The following is a 23132-nucleotide window of genomic DNA, read 5'->3' as shown; positions in this document are numbered from 1 at the left end:
CGAGAGATGGGGCGTCCTCAATGCTCCTCATTTGCATTATAAAGTTGAGGTCTGGGCTACTTAATGCAAATCACACATCTGACGCGACTTGTCGCCTCTGGAAACTCCCAAAAAACGTTTAAACTAACCCTTGTCGATCCAAAATAAAGACCGTTTCAGCAACGGCATGGCTTATTTCTCGCATAAAATGTTTTCTGAAACACATTTCGGTGAACTATTTCTGTGTGAGAGCTGGGAACAGCAGCCCACGAGGGAAAGTATTCGTCCAATCAGGTACCGAGTGTCTAGTGGAAGCTCATCAAGCGTCTAATCCCGGGAAGCGAGGTGATCCCCGCGCTATAAAAATGCCCCTGTGGACATATACAGTATCATTACAGCTGATAACACCGTCCCGACTGACGTGTTGTCGCCAAAGATATCTTGAACACTGGTTAATCAAATTTGGACTTGAATATTTGAGTCTTAGTTGAGACTTGTTGGTAATTCAGACTTGGACTTGCCTCGACTACAGCAGGACACACACACACACACACACACACTCACACACAGAGACATAATATAACTTACTTTAATTCATTCTCCCGCTGTCGAAAATGTAATAAACTCTCAAGCAGTGTGTGCTTGGTTTTTTCTGTGGCAGAAAGCAGAGCAGTTCATTAGCCTTATCTCTGTTAAATTTGCCCACCATGGAACAGCGTGGGGAAATCAACCCTGGAATCCATCGAAGTTGGTCTTGGCAGGATTTGGTTGTTCATTAATTACATTTTGTAATGAGTATTTTTTTGTTGTACATGATTATTACACTGGTGGGATAATGGTTGTTTATTTCATGGCATCACAAAAATACCCATCCTAATGTCATCGGGAGGAACATTTAATCAAGCTTTCAGGAATTTGAAAATACGTTTTCTTTCTCCTTGAAACATATAGGCCCGGGGAATATCTATTAGGCCCTTAATTGATTGCAAACTCACGGTCTGAGTCACATCTCAATCTCTCCAGTTTTCTCTCGCCCTGCTCTCTTCCACTCTGGCTCGTTGGTGTGTACAGTGGGTCATAACATGCATGGCTGTGGCTGGTTTTCTGGAGGGTGAAGAGCAATAATTTAATCATTAGACCAAGAAGGTTTGAAATAAGACCAGTGAGTTCACAAGTGCACATACAGAACGAGGAGGTGTGGACGCAAGTGTTTTCCATGGAGGATAAACAAATGTCATACAGGTATTCAAGAGGGTAAAAAAAATAACAGATATTTAATAGCGCTGATATAATGGTGTGTATTCGTGTCAGTGGCTGAAAAAGGCCTTAGAATATCTATATAGTGTGAAAACTGTTTCCATCCTAGTTGCATTTTTCTAGATGTTGCCCATTGAGCAATTTTGTGATGTGCCGGTGAAAAGTCATTCATGGGAGAGAGAGTGACGATGGGAAGGGAAAGATGTGAGAGCAGAAGCGATGAAAGGGAGAGAAAGAAAGAAAAGGGGGACAGCGTGTGAAGTGATGGGAGAAAGTGAGATGAAGGAGAGAAAGCTGGACTGAGATAAGAGATGAAGAGGGAGAAAAGGGAGAGAAAGTGATAAGAATTATTTATTATATTAGTCACAAGTCTCCGTCACACCCAACTCCAGTCCACACATATACTGTGTGTCCACTAAAACTCTGAGACAGGACGCCTGTAAGCCTTTTCCCCTCCAAACTGACAAATAACAACGAAGAAACGTTTCACTTTTATAAGCATATTGTTTGAGTATTTAAGTTTTCTATTGCATTTGCAGTAGATCTTATGTTTAGTAAGGCCAGAAGATGCACTAGACATAGACTTGATTTGCTTGACACATATTGAAAACATCATCTAGGGGCGCATTGGTAGCCTAGTGGTTAGAGTGCATGCCATATGATCGTAACGTCCTGGGTTCGATTCTCGCTTTGGGACCTTTGTTGCATGTCATACTTCATAGAATCAGAATCTATAGGTCACCAAGTAGGTTTCACGTATAAGGAATTTGCTTTGGTGTATTGGTGCATAACGTAAGGGAAAATTTAATTAAAAATAAAAGTAAGAACAACAATCAAGAAACATAAATAAAGAGTAAAAGAACATTACAATAATAAAAAAAAAAAAAAATACTATAAAAAATAAGTATAATATATCTGAATTACAATGAAAGCTGTATGGAATGAAAATATGAAAAATTACTGTACAAAATCTGTACAATATACCTGAATTAAAAAGCTGTATAGAATGAAAATGACAATTAAAATATGAAAAAGATACTATAAAACGTGTACAATATATCTTAATTTAAATGAAATCTATATAGAAGAAAAATTACAGTGAAAATATGAAAAAATACTATAAAATATGTACAATATATCTGAATTGAAATGAAAGAGCTGTGCAGTTTTTAGAAGTGTCTCTCTCTCTTCCCCATTCCTACACTGTCCTCTGTCAAATAAAGGCAAAAATGTCCAAAAACAAAATCGTAAAAAAGAAAAAGGAAACCTCATCCATTGATTACAAATTTTTAAAATGTTTGAGATCCCTGTGTTTAAATGTGCTCCTCAGTCCAGATGTTCCTTGAGCCAATGCCACTATCATCATTGTAGTCTTTTTTAATTCTTATTAATGACCCTAAAATAATGATACCAGTACCTTACAGACTGTAAAAAATGAAATAAATGAATAAAACATGTTGTAATCCAAAGTTCAACCAATTAGACATGGCAGATGGAGAATTGTGTAAAACAAACAAAAAGCAGACATTATAATATTATGATATTTATTTGTCAGGGTGTTTATGCTTGGCTTCAGATCTGACTTAATGAGGTTATGTGTTGCAGCTGCAGATTAGGCTGCAGCTGAGCTAATTGTCATTTTTACGCTATATACTTTGACAGTATTCAATTTTACATTCAGGTTTATTGAAACATGTTGCAAATAACAAAACCAGTGAGAAGAACACAACGTCCCAAACAGAAATCTCTCATATGACATAATGAAAACTGTGTGTGTGGAATCTCACTTTACTGATAGAAAGAAGCTGTTCAAGAAAATAGGTTTTCAGGATTTTAAAGGTTTGCAGCTACAGATAAAATAGTGTCAAACTTACCATCTAGGCGTCTCTCATGAAGTGATAATCAGCCAGTGTGTCAGGTGCCTGGGCAAGCTAGGAAACAAACAAATATTTTAAATAATTAATAAACGAAAGATTGAGAGATGTTGAGGATGCGCAGTCATGCAGACGGGACAAGTCAGCGACGTAATGGAATTGTGCAGCTGCAAAATTTAACAAGTTCTTTTCATTTTCAGCCTGGGGAGGCCGACTGATCTGGAGGTGGATCTCAGTGGCAAAATTAACTTTTGTCATCGTCTTTCCACAATTGTGTCGATGTCACAGTCAATAGAGTCGGTGAAAGCTTTATTTCCAGAACACCGGCCCGGTGCCTGCCATCTCATTCTTTTATGCGTTTGAGCGTAAAAAAACATGATTCCGTTTTTTGTTCACACACACCCGTGCTTGTTGCGTTGTCGGTGTGTGTTTGTGGTGAGCGTTAGCTGATGTGCCCTTTCAAAGTGTTTGTAAACACCAAGAAATTGTAATGAATCGTGATGAAATATGAAAGGATCGTGAATCTCACTTTGTTTTAGGATGTTTTGCTGCTGTAATTGCTGTAGTGCTGCTGCAGGTCTGCCCATGCTGAAATCTCTGTTTAAAGCAGCAGTGGGTAGAAATGAAGCAAAAAACGGTCACTATATCCTGACAGTAGTGCATGAGACCGGTAATCTGACAAAAAAAAGCATGTGCCTCTGTGTCCTCCAGTGTCCTCAGATGCTCCTAATGACATCTGCAATATTTCACAGACCGGAGGAAAACAACCAATCAGAGCCGAGCTGGAGCTTGCCGTCTCTGAGCAGCTGTCAATCACTCGCTAACGCCGATCAAACGGTCAAACTAGGCAGCAGAAATAGGCATTACAGAAACAGAATATTGATTCATATTTGATCAGCGCTGCCTAGTTTGACCGTTTGATTGTAGTTTGCGAGTGATTGAAGGAAAAGCCAATAGGAACGCTCTCCCTCTGAAATGACCTGTGATAGGCCAAAGTCTACAGGGCTAGATCTTTTTAAATCCTGAAAACAGAGCCATGAGGAGGTGCAGGGTCTAGTTATCTCTCAGAACACTTGAATTATAATATGCTTAAAGGTGATTATGTAATTTTTGCCAAATGATGCCAAAAATATTCTGCCGACTGAAGGTTTAATACTTCCAAGTTGTTGGTCTGTTTATTTTGCTTACTTAACTTAATCCTTTTCAGGGCCATGGGGGGCATCAACCTATCCTAGAGGCTGGGAGACATCGTGCACAGACTATCTGTTTAGACTGACACTCACGTTAATACCTACAAACACCTATCCCAGCTGACCTCTATATATTTGTGAATGTAGGAGGAAAATATAGCACAGGAACACGGGAACATGCAAAACACCACTGTTTACCCTCTCCAGCCCAATTTCATTAAAGCTGCATCTGATCTGATCTAATCAAGGTGATTTGGATTACACATTATGGCTCTCTACAGGGCACAAACATCTCTTGTACCAATACATTGTGTGTTACAGTGCAGTGCTGGTGTAAGCCATAATAGAAGTGTGCCTCTCACAGGTCATTCAGTGATCCAGCTCCAGGCGATAAGAGCAGGGCCAGTCCTGTAATGCGTGGCAGCATGAGGTCTGCTGCAGAGCGGTCGAGCTGTTTGTGCTCTGCTGATGATGCGGACATGGCTCACCGGGAGACTGATCCATGAGCCCGGCTCCTCCCTGAGAGTCTGGCAGCTCTGTGAATCACCAAATGGTGAAAAAGGAAGAAACATCTTCAACGGTTGTACCGTCCGGTTAAATTATACAGGTTTTCAAGCCTAATTTAATTTGGTGACATGTCACTTGTCATGCTGTTATCTGCAGTCTTTAATTAGCGAGCAGGACAAACCCTGGTGGGCAGAGTTTCCCAGCTTTAGTTGGCTCTGGAGCTTTTGTGTTCCATATCAAGGAGTATGTCTCCATCTGTCTGCTTCTCTCCAGGGAGCAGAGGTATAGAAGCCTATAGCTTTGGTGATACAAGAACAAAATGGATCCATGGGATGCCCTTTGACCAGGCAGACCATTACTGGCTCAGCCATGAGGAGGCTTCATACTGATCCTTGTTGTTGTTCCTCAGCTGGGAGTTACTGCTGGATAGACAAGTGAACACAGCCAGCCAGAATAACGATAGTTAAATAATAGTTTGGTATGATTTTTATAAATGAAAATTGTGTTTACCTTCATGAATAGTTAGCTATTGGAGGTTTACAGCTGCAATAGAGTGCTCCAGGGATGACGTATTTTTGTAGGCCAACCAGGAAGTTATAGCATCGACCCGGTTCCCTCGACAAAAATCCATTGGGATTTTTCAATTGCGCTTTGGAATAAGCTTTGCGGCAAACGCACGTTTATGATACTTACATGTTTTGTTCATCTTCACAAATGAACAGCACTTTTATGAGTTTTGAAGTGTCAATGCAATCGCCAGAAGTAAAAAGCTAACGTTAGGCTGTAAACGAACTACACCACGATCGCATGAGCGCGAGTATACACAACAACGAGGCTGTAAAGGCAGACGAGCTTGCGTGATGACATTTAGCAGTCTCATTTAGACGCCTTTTTTAAAGACACATTAAGACTTCAAAAGTGGAGTAATTATTACGAGTGCAGTATTTATTGATGTATATGTCGTAGAACAAAACGTTAAAATCTCTTCAGCTCGTGTTAACCACAGACATTTGTGGCAGCTGCCAATTCTCTGGTGCTTGCTGTTGTTTCCCTTTTCCCTGGTGTTTTTTTGGTTGAGTTGCTGAGTGATTAGAGGGTTATTCAGTTCACCTGTTGCGCAGGTTGTGGGGACTGGCTCTTAAATGATAGTTGAGAGCAGCTTGGTGCATTCCCCTCTTGGCCAATCAGGGTGTAACGACGCCCTTTCTGTAGGGCTTAAAAGAGGAGGGAAACTGCACACCCAGTGTCATTCTGATCTCTCCTTCACTCAATGCAACATGTGTTATCAGCTTGACCAGAAACTCTGGTCTGTTTTGGGTCCTTTTGGGATTCTGTGATCTTTGTGTTTTGTTTGTTGAGAGTGTTGACTCTCCTAGTTGGGGAAACAAGTTAAGTGCCAACCAATTGGGTTACCTGCACTGGGACGTTTAGGTACTATTTGTGCAACGATCTGGCTTGCCTTACAATAGCCTAATGCCTGCAGGCTGTATTTTTGTATTCTATTCATTTGTTGATTTTCAATGAAACCCTTTATACCCATTTCTTTTAGTGTATTTTATTTGGGAAAACTTTAAAGGAGGGTAAAAGGAAAAACACAAACCAATATTTCAGTTTCCTTAATTGTTTGTTAATATAGAGGCATTTGTTCATTATTATTATTAAGAAGGCATTTTATTTTATATTATTATGTGGATGGGAACAGTTTTTCAGTCTTCTGACTGAACAACTAAAGTCTGGGGAACTCAGTACCGCTACACGTTATTTCAGGCATCTAACTAAAAACCCATTGACTTCCAGACGAGGGAACCGGAAGTGCTAAAATGCTAACTCATTTTCAGGTTTTAGGACTCATTCCTGTAGCACTCTATTATGGGACATACTAACACGTTGGACATCAATAAAATCAGAGGAAGTACAAAGCAGCTTAACATTATATTCTCTGCAGCCTGTAGATTTTGCCATTCAGCTAAACAAAATTGTATTGACCAGACATTTTTGTGAAAAAAAATTCCCATAAATATACTGTGGAAACTTCCAATTTATTGCAATTATGCCAATTAAATTTTTCAGTTTTGAAAAGTATTGTGTGTATTTACAGCATTGACCTCTAGGATACAATTTAAAAAAATGAAATAATTGAAAGTGAATTTGAGCAACGTAAAGCCAACGTTCACTTTTAATATGAATCACAGACAGTTATGAATATGCTAATACCACTGACAGGAACACTCTATTGACTGCAAGCACTTTTCATCTGAGGCATATCAAATAAAGTCTGCCTCTTTGTCAGTTTCACAGATTGAAAGGAGCGTGTTCCTCTGCTTTTTGAGGCTCGAAGAACTTAAAAGCAGGTTTCCAACACAGGGTTACCTTGGTACAATGGATTGGTGCTTACAGCAAAAGCCTGAAAGAGGACTAGAGAATATCTAATGCAGCCAGTGAGTATGTATGAATAATATGTAAATAAATTTGTAGTTTTCACCTTTGTCAGATCAAATCAAATCCATAATATGGAAAGACTGGCATATTTTGCCCTCTAATGAAAGCGAGGATGATTTCAACACCAAACCCTTTCTTTGCATACAAATAAAACCGTAAATGTTTATTTTAGATTCATTAGATTTGCAAAGATCCTCCACAGTCCTTGAAATTCAAATGATATTTTCAGCATAAAGCAATAGAAGTATTGTCGCATTTGGTTGGAAATGCATTACTTGTGCCAATAGTGGAGTTATTTATATGCTTAAATGCCCCTGTGGCTGAATGTAGTGTTAGTGTGGAAAAAACAAGGCGACAACTACACATTTTGATCCCAGAACAGAAAGTGCAATAAAGCAGAAAAGTCACACTTCACCTGTAGTGAAAGATTTTCTGGAAAAGAAACACAGTTTCCAGGTGGAAAGTAAATTCCCTAAAGTAAAGTGCCAATCTGGGTTGACTGCTTTTCAAACGAGAAGTATTTTTGGATCAGTTAAATCATTTTCCACTCTAATAAAAATGACTTTTTTATTGTGATTTGTGTGCATGTATCGGTTTGGTACCATATGTTAAAGGAATTAAACAGAGACAGTTAAGAGATACTATTGATTTATTTGAGAAGTTTTCTTGGCTTCTGCTCTAAACTTACATGAAATGTAAGACTCAATAATAATGTGGGTGTGAAACATACATATGTGGATATTCAATTATGGGGAAAAGTGTAAAGAAATACTGTGAAAACCTTTTACAAATATGAGTGACAAGTCTGATTGTTTAATGTTGTAATAATTATTGTGCACTGGCTTTGACTCATTGCTTCCCCTTACCCGAATGAAGTTTATTCAAGTGTGCTAGTATACTTCCTTTGAACTTAAAATAAAACAATACAGTCTACTTAACTCATGCTGCTGTTGGTATATGGAAAGTCTATAACCTAACTGAGTTGAGGTGCTACTTCACCTTTAAACACTTCACTCTGTGCCACTTAAAACTGTAGTGTAAACATGTCATCTGGCATGCTATTAGAGGATGACATATTATATACAAGAATCTGCAAAGTAGAGCACCTGACCTCCTAAACACACAACATGTAATCACTATGCTGTGATAAAACATTAACATCAAGGTCATGCTGTCTCTGCATTACTCTGAAATACACTTTGCATTGAAGCTGTTTCCTGGCAGCGCAGTTTCTATAGAACTAGTATTTCAATAGGATGTGTCACTCTGTAAAGGTTGCATAGTGCAGAAATGCAGACACTAGTGATGTGTTGGTCGCGAACGAGCCGGTTCATTGAGCCGGCTCTTTTAAGTGAACGATAAGAGCCGGCTCCAGTCCGAGAGACATTTTTTTTTTTTGTCTTTACTTAATGCAAGGCAGAATGATAGGACGATCTTCTCCGCGCCACGGGTATTCCATGCACTGAGTGTGACTGAATGATGTGTTAATGACAATCAGGTGATGACAGACAAGGATCATACCATCAAGTAGGGAGGGACGGGGGTGCACGGCGTGCTGACGGTCTACAGGTACAGAGCAGGAGGGAGAGGAAGAGAGAAAGAGAGAAAGAGAGAGAGGAGTGCAGTGCGCGAATAGCAGACAAGATGAGTGACAGTCGGAAACGAAGCAGCATGTCAAATTACGACGTATGTGGCAGCTGCCAATTCTCTGGTGCTTGCTGTTGTTTCCCTTTTCCCTGGTGTTTTTTTGGTTGAGTTGCTGAGTGATTAGAGGGTTATTCAGTTCACCTGTTGCGCAGGGTGTGGGGACTGGCTCTTAAATGATAGTTGAGAGCAGCTTGGTGCATTCCCCTCTTGGCCAATCAGGGTGTAACGACGCCCTTTCTGTAGGGCTTAAAAGAGGAGGGAAACTGCACCCCCAGTGTCATTCTGATCTCTCCTTCACTCAATGTAACATGTGTTATCAGCTTTACCAGAAACTCTGGTCTGTTTCGGGCCCTTTTGGGATTCTGTGATCTTTGTGTTTTGTTTGTTGAGAGTGTTGACACTCCTAGTTGGGGAAACAAGTTAAGTGCCAACCAATTGGGTTACCTGCACTGGGACGTTTAGGTACTATTTGTGCAACAGCTGGCTTGCCTTACAATAGCCTAACGCCTGCAGGCTGTATTTTTGTATTCTATTCATTTGTTGATTTTCAATGAAACCATTTATACCCATTTCTTTTAGTGTATTTTATTTGGGAAAACTTTAAAGGAGGGTAAAAGGAAAAACACAAACCAATATTTCAGTTTCCTTAATTGTTTGTTAATATAGAGGCATTTGTTCATTATTGAAGAGGCATTTGTTCATTATTATTATTAAGAAGGCATTTTATTTTATATTATTATGTGGATGGGAACTGTTTTTCAGTCTTCTGACTGAACAACTAAAGTCTGGGGAACTCAGTACCGCCACACGTATAATTAAATTGAATAATTTAAGTGATAAATGTGCACACATACTAATCATAGGTCAAAACTGCGCTAAATTTGGCTGAATTATAAAAGGCAGAAGTGGTAAAATGAAGAGCCGTTTGGGAGCGGAAAGAGCCGGCTCTTCTTGGTGAGCTGAGCCAAATGATCTGGCTCACTAAAAAGAGCCGGAATTCCCATCACTAGACAGATACCCGACAAACCAGTTTGAGTGGGCAATCCAGCTCTCCTTCGTGTGTTTGCTTCATTCAGTACACCGGTGCAGTCCGGTGTAACAGATTTTTCAGTCGTTGAAGACCAGAAAAAGCCGACTTCCTTTACTGATTTGATTGTAAAAGCTATAGCACGTAAAGATAAATAGCATCGAATGATAGCACAACATAACGTAACGCAAACATCATAAATCGCTTTATTTTCCACACTAACACCGCCCAACGTGTTATATATTTTCGACACTCCGGATTGTGAAAACAAACGCCCCTTAGCACATCCGGGATATTACGTCAAACGCGCTGTAATTCAAACTTCAGGAAACGAAAGCGTTTGGTTAGAAAACGGTCTTGTTGTCACAAACAGACTTCAGTTTCAGCGGATTATCTTCAGTTCTCTTTATTTGTAAGTGTACAATACTTTGTGTTTATCTCTGTCGGTAATCTCTGTGTTCATTGTTTTGTTGAAAAATAGAAAGCGAGCAATTACAACGACGTAACGTTAGTTTAAAGACAGGTGCTAGCATAGAAGATTCGCTATACTACTACAATGGATACAACTGAAGTTGAAGTTTTAAACTGCTGACCCCATATTACATAATTCACAACTTATACTCAGTTTTTTTTATTGTTTATTTATTATTATTATTTTTAATTTACTTATTTTTCTGGGGTTTTTTTTTAGTCCTTTCCTTTTTTTTAATTCTTTTGTTAATTCATTTATTAATATTATTTTTAATTTACTTATTTTTCTGGGTTTTTTTTTTGGTCCTTTCCTTTTTTTTATTTATTTATTATTATTTTTAATTTACTTATTTTTCTGTTTTTTTTTTGGTCCTTTCCTTTTTTTATTTATTTATTATTATTTTTAATTTACTTATTTTTCTGTTTTTTTTTGGTCCTTTCCTTTTTTTTATTTATTTATTATTATTTTTAATTTACTTATTTTTCTGTTTTTTTTTGGTCCTTTCCTTTTTTTTATTTATTTATTATTATTTTTAATTTACTTATTTTTCTGTTTTTTTTTGGTCCTTTCCTTTTTTTATTTATTTATTATTATTTTTAATTTACTTATTTTTCTGTTTTTTTTTGGTCCTTTCCTTTTTTTTATTTATTTATTATTATTTTTAATTTACTTATTTTTCTGTTTTTTTTTGGTCCTTTCCTTTTTTTATTTATTTATTATTATTTTTAATTTATTTATTTTTCTGGGTTTTTTTTGGTCCTTTCCTTTTTTTATTCTTTTTTTTGTTTGGTATATGTTTAATTTATGTTGCTATCGGATTTAATTCATTTATATGTATAAATGTAATTGTTTATGAAATTGTTTCTGCTTATTTAATGGTGCAGTAATATTGTTATAACAAATATAATTTGTTTATACAATTATTTATTGGATTTTGTACAGAATACCAATAAAAAGACTTTGAGCAAAACTGACACTCAATGACTTAGAGAAATTAGGATAAATGACAGTGAAATACGCGATTAAATGAATGTAAATAGCGTTAAATGTTAAAAGTTAGTTTATTGGAAAGATTGACATTATGTAGGGACAAATATGTTTATTTTTTGATTAATTTACACCAGTAATCTGTGAAAGCTAATGCATAATTTCCTATTAATGTTGATAATATTTAAATAAATGTATTTATCTTTTATTTTTTTTAAATATTTAATATTTTTTTATAAATATTTTTATTTATAATTAAATATTTTTTAAATTGTAAAATAAATAATTAATAGTAAAGCTTATTGCACAATTTCCTGTTAATGTTGATAATATTTAAATAAATTAAAATACTTTTTATTTTTAAAAATATTTAATAATTTCTATAAATATTTTTATTTATAATTAAATATTGTTTTAAATTGGAAAATAAATAATTAATAGTAAAGCCTATTGCACAATTTCCTATTAATGTTGATAATATTTAAAAAATATATATATATATTTTTTATTTTTAAAAATATTTAATAATTTCTATAAATATTTTTATTTATAATTAAATATTTTTTTAATAAATTGTAAAATAAATAATATGTCTGTATGCCAGCATTTTTATAGGATGTTTCATAAGGTTTTAATGTTCTGAACTTTACATTCAGTTTTTTTACTGTCCAAATGATTTCAAGTCAATATAACTCAATACATCTGTTGAATTTTACATTTAAAAAAAAGAAACCTCAGTGAAATATCTTATTTTCCCTTTTAGAAGTAGAGGTTCCTTTCTCAACACCCAACACCCAACAAAGCAGTCATGACATCTAAAGGTGCCAAAGAGACCATCGTCACCAGGTTGGGTTTCAAATCCAGCAGCTCTGCCTCCAAGGCTGAGGCAGAGCTGGAGAAAGTCAGAAAGGAGAACGCTCACCTCAAGAAGAAGATTGATGAACTGGCCAAACGACACATCAAACCACCCGACTCAGACAAAACCAAGCTGCTGGAGGTAAAAGTATATTTTGAGGGTGTATTTCATGATACCTTCCCTGCATGTCTGTCTGTCTTTTGCCTGTTTTTTTTGTATTTTAATGTGTATATCTTCTGTTGATTATTTCAGAGGATCCTTTCCCTTGAGACGCTGCGAGAGAGAAACAATCAGCAGTTGCTCGTTAAAGAGCAGGAGCTTGAAACAGTGAGACAGCAGCTGTCAGCTAGAGGAGGAGAGGTATGTACACATGACACATCTCTGCAGAAATACAAAAATCAGTAGACCTTCTACTCTAGATGTCTACTGTAGATGTCCCTCCGTCAACATGGACACACAGAAAGACAGACAGATTTGGACATGATGAGGCAGCAGTTTTCTGCCCAGGTTGAGGAGCTGTGTCTTTTTGAGAGGATTCCTTCAACTTGTGAAGATTTGTTGCACTTTTGGCGTTGTATTGGTGGCATATGTATTGCTGGCAGCAGACAACTGTCAGGAAGGGGGGAAAAAATCATACTAGGATCCCACTGAGCTGCCATAAAAAACAGTTGGGGGGGAAATAGCTTCTATCCCATTTTTGACAGCAGCAGCTCAGCTGAGGGACGTTTAGACAGCCAGCAAAAAAACTGCATACTAACACATGGTGTGTATGCTGTTCATTTGATATTTATAAACCAACTATCTTTCACTGTTGTGGGGGCGTGTTTGTGACACTGCTGGAGAAATTGACGCCGTCAATTCGAGCTTGTTGCTTAAGGGAACTATTGCGGGGGGGATCTGTTAGTTTCAAGTGTATAATCACCTGAAACTAAGAATCGCTGTGTTTTCGTTAGCTTAGAATGAGCCCTTCATAGAGCGGGTCCTCTTCATGTCCTCTTCATGCCATGTTGCTCAGCAATGTTACTACAGTAGGCCAGAACGGACAAACCAAACACTGGCTCTACGAGAGCCTTTTGCGTTTTTAGTAGGGCTGTCAATCGATTAAAATAGTTAATCGCAATTTAATCACACATTTTTTACACATTGTATGTATATATTTATTATTGAAAATCAATTAACAACACAAAACAATGACACATATTGTCCAGAAACCCTCACAGGTACTGCACTTAGCATAAAAAATATACTCAAATCATAACATGGCAAACTCAAGCCCAACAGGCAACAACAGCTGTCAGTGTGCTGACTTGACTATGACTTGCCCCAAACTGCATGTGATTATCATAAAGTGGGCATGTCTGTAAAGGGGAGACTCGTGGGTACCCATAGAACCCATTTTCATTCACATATCTTGAGGTCAGAGGTCAAGGGACCCCTTTGAAAATGGTCGTGCCAGTTTATCCTTGCCAAAATTTTGTGTTACCTGAAGGCCACCGTAGTTCTCAAACACACTATGGTTACGTGAGCTGCAGAGTGTAAAACCGTGGTACCGCCAGCCGTCGTCTGACTTAGTTTTTTTTTTTTTTTTTTAGGCTAGCCACAATGCCATCAGGCTAAAACTTGGAAATGGCTTGCTGGTAAATGCAATATCAGCCATTTGTTTTCCCAGACATCGTGTGAATGTGTAATGTGATTTAATCACACTTGCCTCTCTAAAACTGCTCCGTGAGCACTGCCAGCAGACTACCAGCCATGTGATGTCATTTGTGTGAGGCAGATAATTGCTTAGAGAAGAGCAAATATCCCCAGCAAACTGCCTCTGCGTAAACAAAGGTTAAAAAAAAATCCAGGTTGTTGTGGAGGCTAGTCAAGGTGTTGTTTATTCAAACTGATGTGTATTTCAGGTGGTAGCATCACTGCAGGCCCAGCTGGAGCAGCGGAGGAAGGAGGCCGAGCAGAGAGACACGTTGTTCCAGAACTTGACGCAGGAGACAGGAAACCTGAAAAACCAGCTGGCCACCGTCTCTGCCCGGTGCCAGTCCCTGGAAACACAGGCGCTGGTAGGTTGACAAATTTATTACCCCCTATACCTGTCTGGATGTTCTCATTAGTTAGAAAAGCTGGCACCGCCATTAAATTTGTCTCCTCTTCCACATAACCAGTTATCTTACTAGGAATGTGCACCCCTTGGCTTTTAAAATGTGTCTGACTAACGACTTTTGCTGGCACAGGTCATGAAAAGTGTTAACGGTATCATGACGTCGATGATTAAAGTGCTTATTCAGTATCTTTATTTATTGATGACTAGCCCTAGGATATTATAAATCAGAGGTTTTTCAAAGGGGGAGGCAGACCTCCCCTGGGGTGCGCCAAACGGTTTCAGGCGAGGCTCAGAGAATGGTAGTGAAAAAAATATTACAGTAGTTTTCAAGAGAAGATCACATAGAATAGCCTGAATGTGTGTGATTTGGTTAAAGAGCGAGTTCAGAGATACAGTAGCTTTGGGGAATCTTAGGGTTTTTCCCACTTTCCCAGAGTCAGAAACTGATAAATGCCTTAGGACAGACCTTTTTTATATATTTGGTGTAGTCTAAAGTGATGTCAAACAGCATTATTAGACTATCTTGGCTCAATTGCTGAGTGTCTATGGGATAAAATAACATAATCATGATCCCATAGGCATCCAGGAATTGAGTGAAATGAAGCAAGTAAACTGAGGAGGGGTGAGGGGTTGGCTTTTTCCAAGCTTGTCTGAGGGGAGGCCCCTTAAAATGTTAAGAAATAATTGTATTTCAGGCCGTTGGTGACAAAAATACGGTATGAAGAAATTGGAAAAAAAAACGTATTCTATCTGAGATTTCTTTTTTATTTCTTTTTTTGCTTATCTATAGTGCTGATGCAGTAGACATATTTTGTTGAATTATAATTTTTTGGCGATTCAAATTCCATTTGTCATGAGTCTGACTAACAGAAATTCCTTTAAAGGAACAAGTAAATGTAGACCTTGATCAAAATTGGTGTGACATTTATTATTTATTTGCCTCTGATCAGGTTTTTGAATGATCATGGCATCTGTTTTCATCAGTAGCTAGTGCACCTAAGAGATATGTCATGTTAATTTCAACAGATTTATTGTACGTTTCAACAGAAACAGTTTTTTCAGTGACTACTGCATGAAAGGAGGTGTTTTGAAATGCAGATGCAGTTATTTCTGTGTCCACTAGGTGACACTGTGTGACCTCTGATTGTTTCCCTCAGCTGCTTGACATTATCTTCTCTCTGGAGAATTTGATGTAATGAGAACTGAGGGTGCAAGTAATACATGACTAAAGTAAATACACGTTATTCCTTGGTCCTCTTTCTTCAGCAATCACTACCTGTACAATAACACATCACTTGCGAAAGATAAAAGTGACACTTTGTCTATAGGGTTGTATAATTAATATACCCGTGGTTGGCTCTCCTTCCATATCAAAAAGCAGCACCGATTCCCGGTGAGCCCTTTGATGCTTTGAGCACAGCAGGCCCTCACTACACTCTCACAGAGCGGTCGACAGGATTTTTCTCAGCTTCTGGAGAGGTGATTCAGGAATTCAAATGACTGAAGACTCCTAGATCACAAACCTCTGGGCTTTTGAGGCTCAATTCAAATTAATTCAAACTTAATTTCAAGAAGTAAAAAAATCCAACAAATTTTCTTTGATTTTCACTCAGTTTTTCCAGGAGTTATCCCCCCAGTATAATGTTTTTATTGTTTATTAGGGCTGTCATGATATCAGATTTTCACTACACGATTATCGTGGCTAAAATAATTCATGATAACCAGATCTATAGAAAATTTAAACAAAAAAATAATAGTGCTATCAGTCAAATTTATCTTTAACTTTGTATAATGTACATTATGTCTCTTTTTTGGCAAATTAAATACACTCAAAATATGAGTGTGGGGAGGTGGAGAGAGAGTCTGTAACCATAACTGTATTAATGAAATTATTTAAAAAGCACTGGATTCTTTACACAGTATTATCATGTGTGTATTATTAACATGAAATCAATATTTCATTATTATATATCGCGATTTTCGTCAACACCGGTATATCGCGACACCCTTAGTCTCTATCTTAATCAAACAAAATCAATTAAAAGCTCTTGTTATAACCATCTTTCCAGATCATTCAAAATCAGTTAATTAATTCTGTTCTTGAAGTTAACACCAAAAACTGCTAAGGCCTGTTCATCATTTATGTTTCCAAATAATCAAAATGATGTTAAGAAAAAAATGTAGTCCCTGTGGAAGAAAAGAAAAGGAGAATTTTTTACAAGAAAGATACAGATGCAGTTTTTTAAAGTTCCCTTGTTTTCATTCCACATAAAGGTCACCTGAACGCTGGAAATACTGTCTTTGAATCTAAATGTTCTCAGATTGTTTGTTTGCATAACTCCTGCTTTGGTTTTCAAGTCACTACTTATAGACTCAAGGCTGGAAAGCATCAAAATGCAGAGTATTTATACAAAATGGCTAGGAATACTTGTGGACACACTATAGTCCCTTTTGATATCGTCGTCTTTCACGTCCTTATCTCTATGTCTTTTTCGGTAATTCCAGCCAGGAACTTTCCTAGCCCTTGACTTAGCTCCTTTTCGCATTACTAGAAAATAATCTGACCGACCTGACCCAACCTTCCCCTCGTTCTTGGATTCACAAAAGCTATTAGGAGGGCTTAGCTCATGGGACGCGCGTTTAAATCCATCTGGAAAAAGTTGACGAGCTCATGATGCTTGTCTGGAGGTGTGAGAGCAGCTCATAGAGATGATCGTTGCGATGCCTACCGTTGTGAAGGGTTTGAGCTTGAGCTTAGGTGTTATGGTGGGATCAGACATGTAGACCTCAGGGGTCAGTGTGGCAGAATTATGACTCTTCTAGGAATGGATGTCGAGGAGTTGACTCTAGTGTTGGTGGCCAAGTCTCTGAAAAAGTAGTGTATGGATTGATCACTTGCTCCAGTGGGTTTTTTTTGTTTTTCCTTGTGTTATTAAAAATTAAGAAGATGAATCATTTAAACCAGCAATCCTACGGGTGATTTTCAGCCTGTGGCGAACCTACTGTTTTTAGTGTCTGTTGAGCACAGACAACTGATGGAAATCAATACACATGATAACAACATGAAATACATCAAAAGGAGGGGCTCCAGCATTTTCTTTTGGAATAACTTCATTTGTCTTAGATTGATGTCCAACATGTCCCAAATTGTGTTGTGATATTGGATCCAATCTGTTTGATTTAGAAACCAGTGTAACCCGAGTTTATTTTGTGACAGCTAAAACAGATATCAGCGTTGAAGCCATGTCTATATCAGACAAAAATGTGTTTTTCTCTCTCTACAGAACGGACATGTACCTCCTGCAGACTTGGCATTATTGCAAGATCAACTGAGAGACGTGAGTCCAGCAGTCAATGATTTACTATGTGTGTTTGTACGTGCCTGTTTGCAATGCTTTCTCACTATTGAAAAATGCTTTTGTACCATAGCATTGTGACTGAAATATCTCGCCCATCTGCCATATATTTGAAGTATTTCATCCCATCACTCGGTTCAGCGCCGGGGGAATGAAACGATTCTCTGATTCTCATCATTCAACGTCTAGGACCCGCTTTTATTTCAATATCAATAGACGCCATCAACAGAGGACACGCTGGGTATTACGTTTTTTGGATAGAACAAAACATTTTGATTATTTTTTTGCCACGTTTTGATGGAAAACCTCTTGTCACAAAACCACAAATTCCCATCTCTGTCATCTACAAAAAAAAACAGGAGAGTCCTTGAATTGAACCGTTCTAGTGTGTTCAAATACACAGAAAATAGTATGTCAGAGTTGTGCATCTGTCTTCACCAGGCTCTTGAGAAGAACCAGCAGTGGATGACGTACGACCAGCAGAGAGAGGCCTACGTGCAGTCGGTCCTCGCCCGCACGCTGGAGCTGGAGCAGCAGCTGACCCAGGCAAAACAGCAGCAAACCAAACAAGAGGCCACTTCAGATGGTGAGGAATGTGGGGAGGAATTGAAATGACTACTTCTCACTTCCTCAGCTTATTTAAAAAAGTGATTAAAGTGAACTTAACAAACAGTTAATTTTATGCTTTGATACAAACAGTATGGGACGTTAAAAGGGAAAATTATGCAGTTTGATTCAGATATTAGTTTTTTAGCCACAACATTAAACAGGCTTTGTGGGATAAGGAGATGAGAAAAGAAATCAAATCCTACACACTGCACCTTTAATACCAAGAATTTTACATGTTGATTGCAATAAGTATCTTTGGCTAGCTTCTTAGTTTGCTTACGGAAACTTCTTATCTCAGCTCCTGCCAACTCAGCAGGTCCAGAAAAGGACGCCCAGCTGAAGAGCCACTATGACCAGCTGCTGCTGGGGGTACAGAAAGACCTGGAGAGGCAAAAAGATGAAGTTACCAGAGGCCAACAGGAGCTCAATGTGCAGAGGGAACAGGTAAACGCTGTAGGATTTCATTTGATTACTATTTACTCATTTCATTTCCAGGTCCAAGGATATCTATTTCTGTCTAATTATGAATTATTGTATTCTATTTTTTTGTGTGCTGCTCACATTCCTGAGAAACTATGCATCTAACATCTATCAAATTATGTACAAATTGATTGACATTCACTCCCTTCAAAGGTTTGGGTGAATCTGCATGCAACTACACTAACCCCATTGAATTTCTACATTCCCTGCATTCAGGCATCTTCATAATTAATTTGTAGAACTCTATTGGAGAAATGAATAGACAAACACAAGTATACACCTTTCTGAAATTTGTGTTTTCTTTACGGCTCTGCAGACCTTGAAAGCTCATGCCGAGCTGCAGTCTCAGAAGGAGCAGGTCACCTGGCTCCAGGAGGAGATGTCGGCGCTGCAGAGGAGGTACGAGGACAAGAGCAGCGATCTGTCGTCCTTCCTGAGGAAGTACGAAGAGAAGAGCAAAGAGTCGGAGGACGCGAAGATGCAGCTGCACGCAGAGCGACACGGCAACAGGTAAAGCAAGTCTGATCTTGTTGTAGAAATCAGCATCTGACTGGCGCAAAGAAACTGCATGATTTAGGAAAAAGCCGAACTGCAGATTAATTTGGAAATGTTCCTTAAAATACCACTCCTTGGCGCCTGGGTTAGCTCAGTTGGTAGAGCGGGCGTCCATGTATTAAGGCTTGGTCCTGACCGCGGCGGCCCGGGTTCGAATCCGGCCTGTGGCCCTTTCCGCATCCACTCTCTCTCTCCCCCCTTTCAAGACTCTATCCACTGTCCTGTCATAAAAATGGAAAATGCCCCCAAAAAAATAACTTTAAAAAAAAAAAAAAAAATACCACTCCTTTTATAAATCTTGCATCCAGACATGCAGTGAGTGAGGAGCGAAAGGTGTCGTCTGAGCGGTCAGACAGGATGCGAATGGAACTGGAGAATATGGACATCAGATTGGAGGAGGAGAGGAAGAGATCAGCTGAACTTCTACAGCAGGTAACACTCACATTCAATATGAGAATATTTAAATAAAATCAGTTTTATTTGAATGGAAAAAGGATTTAAATGTAACATTGAATTTTATTTGGCTTTCACAGGTGAATATGCTGCAGAAGTCTCTTCTGAGCCAAAACGAAGAACAGAGGAGAATCGCAGCACTGGAGCAACAGGTAACACTGTAGATGTGTCTCTCACAGTTCAAACAAGCAGAAATCTGTATCAGATGATGTAGCACGTAGAGTTGTAACTATATTTGAGTGACTATCATTTCCTAGTAGTGAAATCCATACTGATCCCACTGGTGCAACTCTAGTACAATAAGTTCTTGGCTCTCTCCTCCTCAGATCCAACTCTCTGCCAAGGACTTTGAGGATGAAAAGATTGATCGTCAGAGCATGCAGCACCAGTTACATAAGGTGCTGAAGGAGCTCCGCAAGGCCCGGGATCAGATTGCTAAACTGGAGACTGCTGTAAGTGTTAATGGTTGTCATAACCACATGTTCATTGTTAGATTTTTTTCAGAAATACAACTTCAGTCTGTGAAGTTGTTCAGTAAAAAAAAAAATAGAAAAGCATTTTAATTGCAAATGAAATATAAAATGCTTAGAGTATTATTATGCCCATATGAAAGTTGATTATACTTTTTATACATCACTTGGCACTAAAGCTTCTGCTAAATGAATGTAATGTTTTGTGTTTCAGAAACAGCCAAACGCCCGTTTTTCAGAGCCCAGCTCCTACAACAACTTTGAGCGTCTTACCATCAACGACCCTCCTGGTCTGACATCTCCCTCTAAAGTCACCAGCCTCCTGGATGAGAGTTTCCTGGAGTGCCCAAAGTGTCGGGCCTCCTACCCCACCAGCCGCCACCGGGAGCTCCTGGCACATATTGACTACTGCTTAGCCTGAGCTAGAAGAGAGTTTAGATCAGTGGTTCCCAGCCTGGGCGTCAGGACCCCGTCCTTCACCGTGTTATTTTTTTTTCCCCAAGAGTGTTCCGCCTAGTCCCACCCTACTCTCCTGGGATTGGCCAGTAATACTGTGCTGTGTTTGGCCTCACTGTTCGGCTCATTTTGAACATTGGAAAAGTTTGCCTTCAGGGCTTTCTGCCAGAAAGAGTTTATTTTAACCCAAACCATGGTCTTTTCCTAAACGTTACCAAGTGGATTTGTTGCCTAAACCTAATGAGATGTCTGCCAGAGGCAAACTTCTCCCGTGTGGGCTCAATTTCTGTAACCAGTATTGCATCCATCCATTATCTGTAACCTCTTATTCTATTCGGAGTTGCGGGGGTGCTGGAGCCGATACCAGCTGACATTGGGCGCTTCATCCACACACTCTTGTCTGTCTTTGTAATACAGTATACACTCTTGTCACAGTGTAGGAAAGCATGCTCCAATTGCCAGAAAATACGCCAATCACAGCACAGTAGGGCGGGACTAGGCGGAACACAAGGGGGCAGCAAGATAGCAAAGCTACTATGCATACAACAAAATCAATTTTTTTTTTTTTTTGGCTAACCTGGTCATATAGACTTGCCGTCTGTGACAGTGGGTATCAAGTACATATTGCGTCTTTTAAAAGGTCACAAGCCCAAAAGGTTTGGAACCACTAGACTAGATCATAAGATCCATTCAGGAAGCTTAAACTGCAGCATTTAAACATGTCATAAAACTGATTCCACCAACACAGCACTCCTGTGAGCAACAAAGGTGAGTAAAATATATTTTAAAACTCATCTGGAAGGCTGCTTACATGGCTGCCAAGCTATTCTTTGTTTTAATTTCCAAAAGTTGATCAAACTGCAAAGTGGCTGAGACCTCATGCATAAAATACTGCTCCTGCTGCCATAATGATCACTGGATACAACTTAATTCATTGATAAATTCAATAATAGAACATAGACGCGTTCCAAGCATGATAGTGTGTGCAGTTTATTTCATCACTGCAGTAAGCTTTTTGACAGATATTCAAATGTCTCCGAGTGAGTTGAGATCCAAACAGCTGGAATACTTTAGTTATTAGTAAATATACCAGTCAAATTTGAACTTTTTAATATATAAATGGGAATCAAGGGACATTCTTAAAATGCTGTATATTTCATCACCTTAAAACTATTTAAAAGTCTTTCATTTTAAACGAGTATGACCATTTTAAAACATGTACTCCAGTTTTTGCCAGTAAAATATTATCAGGCCAAAAATTGATCTGATCATATTCCTTCCATATGTTTATTTCTGGGGTCATCCTGCTTCATTTTTTTAAATGTCTTTTTTGTTTTTTGTTCTTGTGAAGCTCTTAGTGAATTTTATTTTTGTGTGTATTTGATGAAATTATTTATTGTTGGGTTGTTGTTGTTTTTATTATGTGAGCTACTGACTCATGAAAGCTTTTATTTTCCTCCAGTAAATGTAAGCAATTATAATTATGTATTACTGTATTCTGTGTTTATGATGGTCTTTTTTTGTATCATCATGGGATGTACCTTCATTGTATTGTATAAAAGTTTACAAACCTGCCTAATACAGTATGTTCCATTGATAAACCAGCTGTAAACACACCGTTCCTCCACTCCTAGTTTCAGTAATCAATAATATATTTTTACCTTTTTAATACAGTTTCTGCAGCAATAATGTAATATTGAAGGCATATTTGCATTGTTTCGAACAAAGAGAAATTACCCCGAAGCAGCAATGGTCATTTGCCATTTTGACAGTATTGAAGTGAAGGACAAAATAATAGGGGAAATATGATAATTATGGACAATTAAGTCCCATTATAAAGTGTTGTGGTGTTTCTCTGTCTAGTGTGTTGCAGACAGTTGGACAAACCTCTCTGAACCATGTGATTCTGCCTAAACGTAACCAGAACATGAACCTACTGCATCCGGGGGGTTAAACGGTTGTCCTTGTATTCTTCCCTGTCCGAGTGAAGCTCACTTCCACCTTCGCTCTTCAAGCCTGCAGCCCAGTGAGGCTGGAATGAGATTGCAGGAGTTAATTCCTTGTACTAAACTATTTAAGGCCGGGGATTAGTAAAGGTCCTCTCAGGAGGTGAAAGGGGGTTAAGTTGCCTTTATTCCTGCCATCTTGGCAATGTGACTCCATAGACTTCAGACAGACAGACAGACACTGCTACACTGTCATCTTTTAGATCATTATTTTGTTTTTATATCGCATTGTTTTGGCCAAATTTTCTCCATTTTGCTGTTGTTGTTTTTACAAGTCATTGTTTTATTCTTATCATGTGCTCCAAAGTTGTTCTGCCATGCACTGCACTGTACAAAAGTGTGCAATAAAGATGCAAATCTCCTTCCAACGCAACAGTCCTTTGTGTCACATCAGAATGCATTTCAGGGTCA

The 23132-nt window shown here is 38.4% G+C and overlaps 1 protein-coding gene across 1 annotated transcript in view; it reads left to right on the top strand.

Annotated features, from left to right (window-relative positions):
* Window positions 1-9909: 9909 nt before the first annotated feature.
* pde6c (phosphodiesterase 6C, cGMP-specific, cone, alpha prime) overlaps window positions 9910-23132 on the top strand; it is a 34983-nt gene continuing 21760 nt past the window's right edge. The window contains exons 1-10 of the mRNA XM_037755038.1: window positions 9910-10332; window positions 12143-12376; window positions 12488-12595; window positions 14140-14295; window positions 17621-17674; window positions 18134-18278; window positions 18600-18745; window positions 19098-19291; window positions 19645-19768; window positions 19870-19941. Of these exons, the coding sequence (XP_037610966.1) occupies window positions 12188-12376; window positions 12488-12595; window positions 14140-14295; window positions 17621-17674; window positions 18134-18278; window positions 18600-18745; window positions 19098-19291; window positions 19645-19768; window positions 19870-19941 (1188 nt within the window). The 5' untranslated portion in view covers window positions 9910-10332; window positions 12143-12187. The remainder of the gene's footprint in view (window positions 10333-12142; window positions 12377-12487; window positions 12596-14139; window positions 14296-17620; window positions 17675-18133; window positions 18279-18599; window positions 18746-19097; window positions 19292-19644; window positions 19769-19869; window positions 19942-23132) is intronic.

Source organism: Sebastes umbrosus, chromosome 20 (assembly GCF_015220745.1).
Source record: "Sebastes umbrosus isolate fSebUmb1 chromosome 20, fSebUmb1.pri, whole genome shotgun sequence".
In the NCBI taxonomy this organism is placed as follows: Eukaryota; Metazoa; Chordata; class Actinopteri; order Perciformes; family Sebastidae; genus Sebastes; species Sebastes umbrosus.
Note: the sequence above shows the minus strand (reverse complement) of the source record. Positions and strands in the feature narration are given on the sequence as shown.